Genomic DNA, 13,471 nt, shown 5'->3' on the forward strand with positions numbered 1-13,471 from the left:
GGAACAGAGCATCCGGGGAAGGGAGCCAGCAGCTGATGCCAGCGAACGTTCCTCAGCTGCTGGAGCCAGGGCCACGGTGTCCCAGGAAAGGTGGGGGGAGGGGGCCTCCCCATCGAGGCCAGTTCCCAGGGCTGTGAGGAAGGAGGCACAGAATGAGCTTGGGCCAGTCATTCTCTGGGAGCGAGCAGAGCCTGTTCCTCGGGGTGGGGGGGCCACATGGGAAGCCCAAGGGGTGACAGTCCTCTTACATTCAGCTCAGGTCATCTGCCGGAGACAAAGGATACTTGGGGCAGGCTTTGGTTTTGGCTAACACTGCAGTAATCCAGATACTAAAAGGGAGCACACTTTTGGGAACTAGAAAGGGTAAATGCCCATAGAAATTGTCCCCCCTGACACCCCACGACAGGCTCACAGGGCCATGGTGCTCTAATGAGGCCAGCAGGCCCATCTCCCATGCTATGGACTTAGAGAAGCGGTACACACACACACACACACACACACACACACACAAACACACACACACACATTCCACCACTGCCAGGAGGACCTTCAGGGAGACTGGGGCCAAGGACAATATCAGGTCTAAGCCTGGCAAGGACCCTCCCGGGTCAGAGGCCTGCCGCCCTGAACTCCCATCTGAAGGAGATATGGAAGCCACTCCAGGGACTATGGTCCGAATCCTAGAGCCTCAGCATCAGAGGGACCCTCGGAGACCAGCTGTGACACCACGGCCCAGACTGGGGCAAGAACTTTGTGCAAGAACCCAAAACAGCTCGTTCCTGGGCCTTCCACTCTCCCTGCCTGCCTCTCCACACCCATGGAGTCACTCCCCAATCCCTGAGGCTCCCTCCACACTCGCTGAACCCAGCCCTGACTGGGTACCACCTGTGGCCCAGACCTGAGCCTCAGGAATACAAAGGGGGAGCGCTCCATCATGATGCCCTTATGAGAAGAACGGCCCTGTGGCCTACTGTGTGCCCAGCCACAGCCAAGGCCTGGTCTGGAGTAGACATGTGTCATAGATGCCAAGAGAGCTCAGAGTCAGGTGCCGCTCATAGTCCCAGCCTCAAGCAGCTGGGTGAACCTGGACAAGCACGGTCCCTCCTCATCAGTAAGACAGGAAGATAATGGGACCAGCACACTGAAAACACTCACTGTTGTTACTTTTAACTCACTTATAGTCTTGTTGGAGAGTGATGATGTACAAATACGAAATAATTTCATAAGGGGAGGTGTTTTCTGAATTAGAGCTAGACTGTGGAGTGCAGACAGAAAAAGCATAAAAAGGATTAAAGGAGAGAAAAATTCTAGGTGGCGGGTAGTTTTTTGGCAGGGTTACTCCGAAAAATCATACTAATATCTAACGCTTCCATGGCACTTGCTATGCTCCTAGCACTCTTCCAACCTTGACCACCATCCTGGAAAGTCAGTAGACCCAGTTCACAGATGAGGAAACTAAGTCACAAAGTCTTGCCCAAGGGCACATACCTGTAGCTGGAATGAGAAGCGGGACCACGCCCAGAGTCCCCACCCCTGACCCTTGCACCAACAGAAGTATGCTCTCTTGGCTTGGGCTGTAAAGCCTGAGTGGGGCTCAGCAGGCCAGAAGGGGGGAAAGGTTCCCCCCAGAGCAGCAACCAGTGCAGGCAAAGGCTCCGAGGTAGGGCTGGGTGGGCGTGTGCAGGAAGAGTGAGGACATCTGCCCATCTGGAGTCACAGAGCAGCCCTCGGACACCACAGTGTTGGATCACTCATCAGTGGAGGCCCAGAAAAGGGAAGGCTTTGCCCAGGTCACGGTCAAGGGGAGGGCAGAGCTGTTGCTCATGCAGCCGCAGAGTGCAAGGACTGATGCACTAGCTAGGCTCAGAGTGCAAAGCCTGTCTCTGTCCTGTTGGCCAGGTCCCTGCCCCCTCCCTGGCCTCCCTGCTGTCTGCCCCCTGGAGCGAGAACTCCCACTCCACAAACTTCCCAGGGATGCCCAGGACCACGTGGGGAAGGGATGGGCAGGTGCCTGGTAGAATGACCGTGCGCCCCACTTGGCAGGTTGTTGCTCTCGCAGCCATGACTCTGCCCCACAGCCCTGGAAATGTGGGGGAGCCCCGGCCCCCCCAGGCCGTGGAGGTCCACCGGCTGGAACACCGCCAGGAGGAGGAACACAAGGAGGAGCGGCAGCACAGCCTGCACATGGGTTCCTCAGTGCGGAGGAGGACCTTCCGCAGCAGGTGGGATCATCAGGGACCCCACCCAGGCCACTGCCCCACCCCGAAGGGTCCCCAGTCTGAGTGGGGAGGCATAGCCTGCTTTCAGGATAAGCCAGTCTGAGGTAAGAAGTTCAACACTGTCGTCTGGAGACCCTTCTTTCTGGAGAATCCAGTCTGAGGTGGGAAGCACAGCCTTGCTTTATGGAGATCCCAGTCTGAGGGGGGAGGCACAGCTCTGCTTTGTGGAGGTCCCAGTCTGAGGGGGGAGGCATAGCCCTGCTTTGTGGAGATCCCAGCCTGAGGGTGGAGGCACAGCCCTGCTTTGTGGAGGTCCCAGTCTGAGGGGGGGAGGCACAGCTGTGCTCGCTAGTGTCCTGAGACAGGTTAGGTAGATGCTGCCTTAAGCTCAGGGACACTGGGGCCAGATCTCCAGGCAATCCTGCACCAGCCCTTAACTCCCTTTTCCCTGGGCAGTGAGGAAGAGTATCAGTTCAGCGCCGCAGACTATGCCCTCGCAGCCGCCCTGGCTCTGACGGCCTCCTCAGAGATATCTCGGTAAGTCAGGTGACCTTTTCAGACAGCGCTGGGCTGAGAAAGGGCCAGTCCCCTGCCTCTACTAGGCTCCTACATTGGACTTACAGACTCTTCCCAGAGTTACATCTAGCACGGGTGCCCAGAACACTCTCTGGGTGGGTCCCCAGGCAGTAGTGAGACCCACCCCCGTGGGAGAGGGTGGGGGCCACACTTCACCACGGGGCTTTGCCAGAGAGCATTGGGAGGCCGAGACCTGGGTTAGAAGGCCCGGTTCCTGGTCCTAGCAGCTTGAAGAAAGTCCCTGCCCTATAAAATAGGGGGACAACTCCTGTCCACTTGGTCGTCATAAAGACAAGAGGAACAAAGACTTGTGAAAAGGCCTTGGGAACTATAGCCATAGTACTTATTATGCACCTACTGAAAGAAGGGCATTCAGGTATTTTGGAAGCAAGAGAGGATTAAAAGCTGCTCTTGTCCTCAACAACCTTAAAGTGCAGCTGGCAAGGCTGGCGTGGGGAGGCCGGGCGGGCCTGGCCAGGGTGCCCCCATGAACCCTGGGCCCTCGGCCGCTGCCTGCCTCTGCTGCGCAGGGAGTCCCAGCTGAGGCGCCAGACCTCCGCCGTGGAGCTGGAGGAGCGGGGGCAGAAGCGAGTGGGCTTCGGCAACGACTGGGAGAGGACGGAGATCGCCTTCCTGCAGACCCAGTGGCTGCTGCGCCAGAGACGCGACAGGAAGGCGCTGAGGCGGCGGGTGAGGGGTCTGGGGGAACTGCAACCCATGGCGGGCCACCCACCTCACCTGCCCTCTTCCCAAGGGGTGGCTGGACATCCCGGAAAGAGTCCAGACTCTGGTCTGGGACTGGGTCTGAAGGCTGGCGTCCCCGCCCTCCTGCTGTGTAACCTGCTGTGTGACCCTCCCTGAGCCTCAGTTTTCTCACCTGTAAAACAGATGTGTGTGGTGTACACACTCTCAGGGATGAGGTGGGGATTTTAAACCAGACTGGGCTTGTAAAGTGACCTTCCCAGAAGAACCTTTGGAAATACTATTCCTGACAAACATCAGGGCTCTGAAGCCACCCTCGGTGCCCCCTCCCGGGGCAGGAGAGCATAGCTAACACTCACATGGGCTTTCTCATTGCCCGTGATTTTTCACATACTAACTCCCTTAATCCTCACTACAACCCCACAGGAAGGTGGGGAATATTATTATCACCCCTATTTTACAGATAAGGAAACTGAGGACTTGCCTATGGTCTCACAGGCGGGAAGTGGCAGAATCTGGCCTTGACCCTAAGCCAGCTGTTCCAAAGCCCATGCCCTGCCCCCTGTGCCACCTTGCCGCTCAGCTGACACTCCCAGAGCCTGAGTGTTCAGGGGAACAGTGACAGTAAAGATGGGGAGATGTGATCTCCTGGCTCATGGGAGTCACAGATCCCCTCCTGCCTCCAGACAGAGGAGAAGGTCCGGGAGGCCAAGGAGCTGAGGGAGCTGTGTTCCGGCCGGGGGCCCTGGTTCTGGATCCCTCTGCGCTCCCACGCCGTCTGGGAGCACACCACGGTCCTGCTGACCTGTACTGTCCAGGCTTCGCCTCCACCCCAGGTCACCTGGTAAGCCACCACGGCAGGAGAGAAGGGGGTCCTCACTTGCCCCCAGGTTCTGAGCTTGCAGGGTTAACTGCGTGTACTTTACATCCCAGCACCTCCTTCCAGGAGCCCACTTCCTCCCCCAGAAGTTCTTGCTGCCTTAGGAAAGCTGCAGCCCCACAGACCCTGAGCTCGGCCCGCCCCCCCCCCTCCCCGCAGAGAGCTGCAGCTGCTCCAAGGCTCAGGATGGGTTATTCTTAGCCTCCTCCCGGCCAGCCTGGGGCAGGAAGACCCGGCCACTGGGGAGCCAGCCCTTGTAAAAATATGACTCTGGTGGCAGAAGGCAGCTGCTCTGAGCTGGGCGTCTCCAGGCTTGGAAGATGATGGCGGGAAGCAGGCAGGGGGCAGAGGAGCAGATCGGGAGGCGGGGAGGGCAGCCCCCTCCCACCCCCCCGCCCCAGCGAGGAACTCAGACCTGGAGTGAGAGCCCTGTGTCCAAACCTTGCTCTCTCTACAAACGCAGGGTGTGGCTCCAGACGCATCTCAACTTCTCCAGTCCTGTTCCTTTCTCCTGTTCTGTAAAATGGGTTGAAGGCCTCCTGCCCAGCCTGTGTGTGGTGAGGATTTAATGCCACACTTACGGGGAAGCCTCAGAGCTTAAGAGGGGCTGGGAAAGTAGGAGACACCATTCCTGGGAGTGTAACCACAGCAGAAGCTGACCAAGGGGACGGGAGGGGAAGGGAGGTGGCCAGTGTCTCCCACTGTTTAGGGGGCTCCCTCTGGGTCTTAGACCCGGGGTCAGGCATGCTGGGGGATAAGGAGAGGATTTCAACAAATAGCTACCAGGAGAGCGATCGGCCCCAGGCCCAGATTCAGGCACTGAGGCATAGAAATGAACCAGACACAACCTCCCCTCAAAGAACGCTCAGCCCCAAAGAGAAATGTCATCATACAGAGAAGTACATTCATGGGTGCAGTTGGGAATACAAGAGTGAAGATGAAGACAGTGAGGTGGCTGCCTCCCCCTGGAGGATCCAGGAAGGCTTCTCAGAGGAGGTGACACATAAGCCAGATCTTGAGAGTGAATAAGGCTGTGGTCTAGTAGGAGAGAGAGGATAAGCACACAAACAATAGAGATCATGAAGGAAAAAAACAACATTGTATCCTTGAACCCACTTTTACTGACCCACCACTTTCTTCTCCTTTGAGCCCTGGGGCCACCCATGGGTCAGAGAGGTAGTGTGACTTGTCTAAGGTCACACAGCCAGTTTGAGTCCGAATTCAAACTTGGGTCTCTTGCCTCCCAACCATCGGTGTTGCTACCGGCCTAGAGAGTTCGAAAGTGAAAATTGGGCTTGCTGTTCCTCCTTGAGGCACATGTAATGCTTCAGAAGTCAGAGACAGAGAAAGCACATAGGCCAGGAGCAATCAAGAGAGGCATCGAGGAAGCGGGCTTCGGGGCTGGTCATTGCCAGATGACACGCACTCACAAAAGGGTGCGGGGAGCTGGAATTCATGCTGGGCACTGGATTTCTATGGGGACCAAGGCAGTCCCTGGCTGCAAACGGCTGGCCAGGTAGGAGGACTGCTCCTGCCAGCTGGCCTGGGTTGAGGAAGGGGTCAGTGCCTCAGCTGTCCTGCCCGGTGGCCCCGCCCTGCCCTGCCCTGCTCTGGCACTGAGGCCCACATCTAAGGCATTCCGGAGGAGCCTCTCAGAGAAGAGACTCCCGTCCACCCTGCCAGCAGTGTTGCCACAGCAGGGAGCTGAGTGTGGTAAGTGGTGGAAACAAGGCCAGGCACCCCTCCAGCAGGAGCAACACAGGTGGCCCCCGGTGCTCCTGGTTTTGGGGATCCAGTTTTCCGCTGTCGGCCGGTCAGTTTGGGCAGGGCCATGCACTGTCCTGGCATTGGCCCCCAGGCTCTGTCCAGCTCCTGGCAGACACCCTCCCCCAGGTCAAAAGGAAGATCCCGGCGCACCCAGGCTCGTCAGCCGAGTACATTCATTCAGCAATTATTGAGCACTTCCTGAATGCAGGGACAACAACAGGACAAATCAGGCAAGGCCCAGTCTGGCCACATTAAGGTGGTAGAGGTAGGCCCTGGCCATGATTCTAGATGATATCAGAATCAGTCTCCCAAGCCCAGCAGCCTTCAAAAGTAAAACCCAATACGGAAATCTGTGAAGAAAAAACCATTGAGATAAATAATAAAAACCTCACTGTGTTATGAGGGCCTCTCTGAGCCAGGCTGTGGGCCTGATGCCTCGCCTCTGTCATCTGGGCACTGTTTTATGACTGGCTGTCCCGTAGGGTCAGCAGCACAGCCTGTGTCTTCGAGGGGCTGCCTTGAGGTGGGAGACAGGGCCCCAGCGAGAGGCAAGATAAACACCGAGGTCTCTGGCTGTCCAGGCCTTGCCCAGAGCTGCCGCTGCTGCTTTTTCCTTTGAAAGTTGGAAGCTGGCCAGGCCGAGGTGTCTGGAATGTTCCTGATAAGTGGGGGTAGGGGGAACTGACTTTGGTCCCCAGGCCTAGGAGAGGTAGAAAGATTGGTTGTCAAGATAAGGCACTGCCCTCCCCAAAGAAGACTTAGTTGGGTTTCTTTCAGAAGAGGGTGCAGCCTGGAAGGGGGGTGGTGATGGGGTGTGGGTGTGGCACTGTTTGGTTGCCATGGACACAAACAGGGTGTGGGGGGAGCCGAGTCCCAGGAAGGTGATGCACTGAGCCCAGGGCGCCCTCTCTCGGCTGCGGCCTCCCTTCGACCTCAAACACCACTGGGGCTGACTGTCCCCGCAACAGCCTCATAGACACAGAGGCCCAGAGAGGGGGACTGACTTGGGCAAGGTCACACAGCCAGCTGGGTCAAGAACCAGGGCCTCCCAGGCTTCACAGACTTTCACTCACCAGCCGTGACTCCTTAGGCCTCCAAACCCCAACAAGGGGCTGTGGACAGAGCCCCATCCCCAGAAATTCTGACTCCAGAATGATCTGGGACGCAGGCTGGGCACGGAGATTTTCTTAATGGCTTTAATAAGACAGGAGTTTATTTTTCTTTTGTCTGCGCGCCTGAGTTGGACAGGTTGGGGCAGCTGTGTGACTCTGCTCACAGACTCTGCTCCACTCACTGCTGGAGGGCACAGCCCTGGGCTTCCTTGTGCAAGATGGCCACCGTCTGGGCCACATTCTTGCCGTCACATGGAGGGAACTATGACATAGAAGGGGACAAAGGGTCATCAGTAGCGGCCACATGGCACTTGTGCTTACTTTGTGTTGACAAGTTTTAGTCACATGGCCACACCTAGTAGAAAGAGGGCAGGAGGGCGCCAGGGTGGCTCAATGGGTTAAGCCTCTGCCTTCGGCTCAGGTCGTGATCCAGGGGTCTGGGGATCGAGCCCTGCATCGGGCTCTCTGCTCAGTGAGGAGCCTGCTTCCCCCACTCTCTTGCTGCCTGCCTCTCTTGTGATCTCTCTCTGTCAAATAAATTTTAAAAATCTTTAAAAAAAGAAAAAGAGGGCAGGAAGTTGGTGTCACACTGGGTGGCTCAGTGATGAATCCTGTTCCTTTAGAGTAAGAGGGAGGGGCACCTGGGTGGCTCAGGTGGTTTTGCCTCCTGGACTCCTGATCTTAGCTCAGGTCTTGATCTCAGGGTCATGAGTTCAAGCCCTGTGTTGGGCTCCACACCCAGCATGGAGCCAACTTGAGAAAAGAAAGAAAAAGAAAGAAAGAAAGAAAGAAAGAAAAAAAGAAAGAAAGAAAGAAAGAAAGAAAGAAAGAAAGAGGGAATGGCCACTGGAGACCAATGAACAGCTTCTTATACAAATTTCCAAAGGTTTCTGTTCAGAACCCCGGCAAGCTGTCTCAAAGCACCCTAATGAGAGCCAAGATAAAGAACCGTCCTCCTGAGAGGCTGACAAGGGAGGAAGAATGGGGCACTTTCTGTGGCAACCCCCTCAGAGGACAGCTGCCACTAATTATAGGCTCCATCTTCTCTGTCCCCCCACCCTTCCCAGAAGGAGAATGAACCCCGGAGTGTGGCCAGTGCTCGGGGCACTAGAGAAAAGCTTTACATATCTTGCTGCATTTGATTTTCCCCACAACCTTATGAAGTTAGTGCTCTTATTACTCCCATCTCACAGATGAGGACAACCAAGGTTCAGAGCAGAGAAGGTGCTGTCTCTCGTCCCATGGACAAGTAAACAGCACAAAGCTGAGGTTGGAATCCAGGCCTGAGAGCCTCCGGGTACTTCCCCCTCAGAGCCACACTGCCTGCCACAGACCTTTGTATCCCCACAGGTACAAAAATGACATGAGAATCGATCCCCGCCTCTTTCCCGCTGGGAAGTACCGAATCACCAACAACTATGGGCTCCTGACGCTGGAGATTAGAAGGTGAGACTGTCACCCCTAGAGAGACCCATGACCTCCAAGCCCCAACCCCCCCACCCAAAGCCAGAGCAGGACTTCAAATCCTTATTAACTGAGTCAGCCTCGTGTTCAGAAGAATCTGGGGTGCTCATTAAAACACTGATTCATGACATGGGGCCTCCTCTTGCCTCCAGAGAGTCAGATTAAGTGGGTCTTATTCTGGAATGGGGACTGGACATCAGTATTTAACAGATACTCTTATGTCATTCCAATGCCCTGGAATACACGAGAAGAAATTCGGAGCCAGAGGCCAGCTGGATAGACTGAATGCTGAGCTGGGAATGCTGAGAGTGCTCCCTGCTGGGGAGAGAAAACACACACACACACACACACACACACACACACACACACACACACACACACACACAGGGCACAGGAGCAAGGAGAGGCGGTTGGAGGGGAGAGAGCTGGATGGGCCTTTCAGGAGATAGTGAGTCTTAAACATGGTTTTGAAGGGAGAAGGAGTGGGGCTCCTGGGTGGCTCAGGCAGTTGAGCATCTGACTCTCGATATTGGCTCAGGTCTTAATCTCAGGGTCGTGAGTTCAAGCCCCATATTGGATACAGAGCCTACTTTAAAAAAAAAAAAAATGAAGGCAGAAGCAGCATGCATGGAGTGCGGGCACCAGGGACTATGAGCACAGTGCCCCCCAAAGCACACATTAGGGCTCCCATGAGCTACCACGTGCTGACTTCCTGCCGGTGCCAAGCCCTGTGTGAGGGGACACACACACACACACACACACACATACAATTAATGCTGCTCATCACCATTCCCGCAGGGAAGTCTTGTCCGTGGTGCAGTAAAGGACACCCAGGCTCCAAAAGATGTAGGGTCCTGCATGGCTTGTATAGGGCAGGACCTGAGTTTGAGGCCGTTCCCCACAGCTGGGTTCCTTCCAATACACCAATCCCTCCATCTGAACCAACTTGGGCTTCAGAGCCACAAATCTGGACAGGACATCGATCCTACCCTCCAGAAGCAAAGTGGGGAGACATGGACATAAGTATCTGACCACAAGAGACTATAGAGGGTGGGGGCCGTGGGCTGGGCAATCAGAGAAGGCATGCAGGGTCAAGGTTGCCTAGAGAGGCAGGTGGGCCCAGTCCTTGAAGCAAGACAGATTCCCACCCCAAGCAGTCAGGGTAAGAGCAGGGATACCAAGGAGCCTCTCTGCTTGCTGATGGGGCCAGATGACCACAACCCAATGACTCTTTTGTCCCCAGTGTAGCCCTGGGATGGACCCGGCACAAGCTCTGGGAATGAGATGGGGTTGGCCTGACTAGTGATGAGACCGAGGACTGAGACTGAGAACACCTGGGCATCTGGCCCAGTTCTGGCACAGACTGGCAGGGGTGCCCCGCTCCTGCTCCAAGTCCGTGCCCCGCTCCTGCTCCAGGATTCTGATTTGGAGGTGTTGACAGGGCAGGAGGCTATGCCTGGGAGCGAACTTGTCACCTTGAAGCTGGGTTGAATTCTGGGTGCTGTGTGACTCTGGGCAAGTAACTTGACCCGTCTGATCCTACCAACTCAGGAATGACGATCATATTTCCACAGTTCTTTCACCTGAGTTGGGTTAGGCTGGTGTTATGTCCCTAGTTCTTCAGAGAAGGACATTGAGGCCCAGCAAAGGGCAGTGGCCAGTCCAAAGGCACACAGCTTTTCAGAGCTGGGGCCTGAACCAAAGCCTAAAGTCCGCCCCCCCGACCCCCGCCAAGCCTTCATGTGAATGCCTGCCTCTCCCACCCACACGTGGGGACTTGAGTTTCCCATGGAGCCCAGCAGTCTTGGGGGGCCCTTCCTCTCTCCTTTTCAGATGCACCGTGGAGGACGCAGCCACATACACTGTGAAGGTGAAGAATGCCTATGGCCAGGCCTCCTCCTTCGCCAAAGTCCTTGTCCGAAGTAAGCACTCCCATTCCCACCAGCCAGGCCAGCCCACAGCACACCCAGGGTGAGCAGAGGAGGACATGAATCTGCGCTTAGACTTGAGGACGGCCCCTTGATGCAGGGGTATTGGGTCTGGGACAGGGTGACCAAGACAGCCATAGAGACTCACTTCCCTGGAGCCTGCGGAACAAGGGAGAGTCCCTCAGATTGCACAACCTATACAACTATCTCCAAAGGCCGTGTTCATTTCATTGGGCTGGGCCGGGGGTCAGGACCCAGCTTATGGCCCCCAGGAGGGTGGCCTGGTCCTGCCAGCCCTCCTGAGGGGGTCCTTAGGGGGAAAGGCTGAGCCCTCCCAACTCCCCTCTGGACCTCACTGCCCCAGTTGGGTTCTGGTGCGTATTTCCCAATGGAGCAGCTCCCGACTGGTGGGGTTCCCCCAGGGGCATCTGAGATGATGGCACAAGGCAGGGGAGACACTCGGGAGTCAGCCAGACCCATGTCCACATTCTGGCTCTGCCGCTGACCGGCTGTGTGAGCCTGGGGCACCTCGCTTCACTTCTCTGAGCTTCCTCGACTGTAAAGGGTGTCTCCTCCCATCTCGCTCAGGTGCTCAGGTGGATTCAATGAGATGGTAGAGGTAAAGCGTGGCCTGTAGTAGGTTTGGGGAAGCCGTAATTCTCTCTTCTCCATACCATGAGGAGGGCGGAGCATAGCCAGCAGGCCATGCCTCTGGGCCCAGGAGACTGCTGCCTTGTCCTCAGGGCCCCTGAGAGAGAGGTTGCATACACACACATGCACTCACACACACACACACACACACGCACACGCACACGCACACGCACACGCACTCACACACACTCCCTGGTCAGCAGACAGGCTGGCGTCCAGCTCCCTCCCTGCCTCTCATCAGACCTGTCCTTCACAGTCCTCTCCCCCCATCTGCCCTGTTCCCCAAATAGCTCTTGGAAGGCAGCTGTCCCCTCCACCAGTCCGGCTCTCTCTGGAATTTGGGCTGCCCTTAAAGGCTGTGCCTAGATTCAAGACCAAGGTCAAGCATCAGGGCCCTGCCTCCCTCTGTCCACCCATCCTTCCCATCCCTTCTTCCAGACCCCTATCCCTCTCTCCATCAAGGCCAGCAACTCTGGGATCCACCCTCAGACTCCAGCCAGCCTCCTACTAAGGCGATCCACTCACAGTCATTACCATCCCTCCCCTCCTCTCATCTCCATAGCAGCTGATAAAAGGCCCCGGGTTGGGAAGCAGGAGGTCTGAGTTCTAATCCTGAGTCTTTCACTGACTTTGTGTGACTCTGGGCAGCCTCCCAGCCCCCTCCAGGCATCATTCAGGAAGGGCCTTACCAGGGACCAGTCTCATCATGGCTTCAGGCTGCTGGGGTACTAGCTGAGGGATTATGCCTCAGTTTCTTCATCTGTATAAGAGGATGAAATGGCACCAACAGACAAGGCACTGTGAGGATAATATGTGAGTTAATATGTCCCATGTGAACAAGAGCTATTATTAGGCTCTGTGGTCTTTGTCAACATCACCCTGGATATCACCCGTAAGCCCCCTAGTCTTAGCGCTGCCCTTCCCCTGCTCGCTGCCCCCACCAGAAATCCCATGCTGACCAGAGTTGGCCTCTATGCAGACTGTGTGATCCTGACAGTGGGTCTGGGCAGAGGATGGAAATCACCATTTATTGAGCACTAACTGTGTGCCCAGTTCTGGCTGAGGGCTTTGTTCATGTGAACTCACTTATTCAGAACCCCACCATCAGGAGCGAGGAGCCACTGCCCCCAAGTTACCGAGAAAGGAGAGGCCCAGAGGGGTGAAGGAACTTCCAGCGGCCAGAGGGAGACCCACCAATAGACCAGGACGGAAACCCACATGCCTCTCATCTAATAGGGATGTGAGGTCTGAACCTTCTCAAACTCCATTTGCCTTGGATTTTCAGCTTACGTGGGGAAGGATGCTGGCTTCGATTCGGAGATCTTTAAAAGTAAGGAGGCTCAGGGAGCGATGGCCTTCGGGGAAGAGGGTGTCTGGCTCCTTGTCATATCTTCTTCCATAGCCCCCTTAAGAATATTAACCAACCATTGCCCACAGAGGCATGTCATTGCCTATGAGCTGTTCACACTTGCAGACTGGCTTCTGGGGGTCCCCAGGCACCCCAGAGCGGCCCCCAACCGCTGAGCTATCCAGGGGCAAAAACTGAGTGAGAAAGGCAAAGCCAAACAGACAAACGGACATGGCCTTTGGATAGTGGCTCTTCTGGCTCATCTGATCCCACCTAGATAAATCTCGGCCCCACCTCCACCCACGCCCAGGACCGGGCCCCTCCTTCCTGGCTAAGAGCACCCCAGAAACTATGCCTCCTGACTCAGAGGAGTGGGAATGTCCCAGGCTAGGCTAGGCTAGGTGGCCTCCGAAGACTGCTGCCCTAACGTCTGTTCCCACCCCAGGACTGATGTTGGTCCCCAACGTGGAATTCACGTCAGTGCTGAAGCCAGTCTTCGCGCGAGAGAAGGAGCCCTTCTCCCTGTCCTGCTTATTCTCGGAAGATGTGTTGGATGCTGAGCAGAACATCCAGTGGTGCCAAGATGGTGAGCCCCGCCCCCTACTCCATCCTGGTCCTCAGCCTTCAGGGACAGAGATGGAAGCCAGAGAGGAACCACACTGCTCTTCATCTGGGAGGCAAGGGGAGGCCAAGGCACAGTCACAGTCACTGTGATATCTGATGTCTGAACCTCCTTCTCCACCTGTGACCAGGCATGTAGCCAAAGGACAAGGAGCACAGTGGCCGGCAAGCACCCCTAGGGAGACCGCACCTGCTGGGGGGTG

At 56.2% G+C, this 13,471-nt stretch overlaps 1 protein-coding gene across 1 annotated transcript in view; it reads left to right on the forward strand.

Annotated features, from left to right (window-relative positions):
• The first annotated feature begins 2,061 nt into the window (after nucleotides 1-2,061).
• LOC111154772 (myomesin 3) overlaps nucleotides 2,062-13,471 on the forward strand; it is a 42,679-nt gene continuing 31,269 nt past the window's right edge. Inside the window, exons 1-8 of the mRNA XM_022514670.1 lie at nucleotides 2,062-2,222; nucleotides 2,676-2,756; nucleotides 3,326-3,485; nucleotides 4,184-4,341; nucleotides 8,607-8,702; nucleotides 10,554-10,642; nucleotides 12,585-12,629; nucleotides 13,093-13,233. Coding sequence (XP_022370378.1) covers nucleotides 2,062-2,222; nucleotides 2,676-2,756; nucleotides 3,326-3,485; nucleotides 4,184-4,341; nucleotides 8,607-8,702; nucleotides 10,554-10,642; nucleotides 12,585-12,629; nucleotides 13,093-13,233 — 931 coding nt within the window. The remainder of the gene's footprint in view (nucleotides 2,223-2,675; nucleotides 2,757-3,325; nucleotides 3,486-4,183; nucleotides 4,342-8,606; nucleotides 8,703-10,553; nucleotides 10,643-12,584; nucleotides 12,630-13,092; nucleotides 13,234-13,471) is intronic.

The sequence above is a fragment of the Enhydra lutris genome, unplaced genomic scaffold (assembly GCF_002288905.1).
Source record: "Enhydra lutris kenyoni isolate GAN:26980312 unplaced genomic scaffold, ASM228890v2 scaffoldscaffold38, whole genome shotgun sequence".
Classification (NCBI taxonomy): Eukaryota; Metazoa; Chordata; class Mammalia; order Carnivora; family Mustelidae; genus Enhydra; species Enhydra lutris.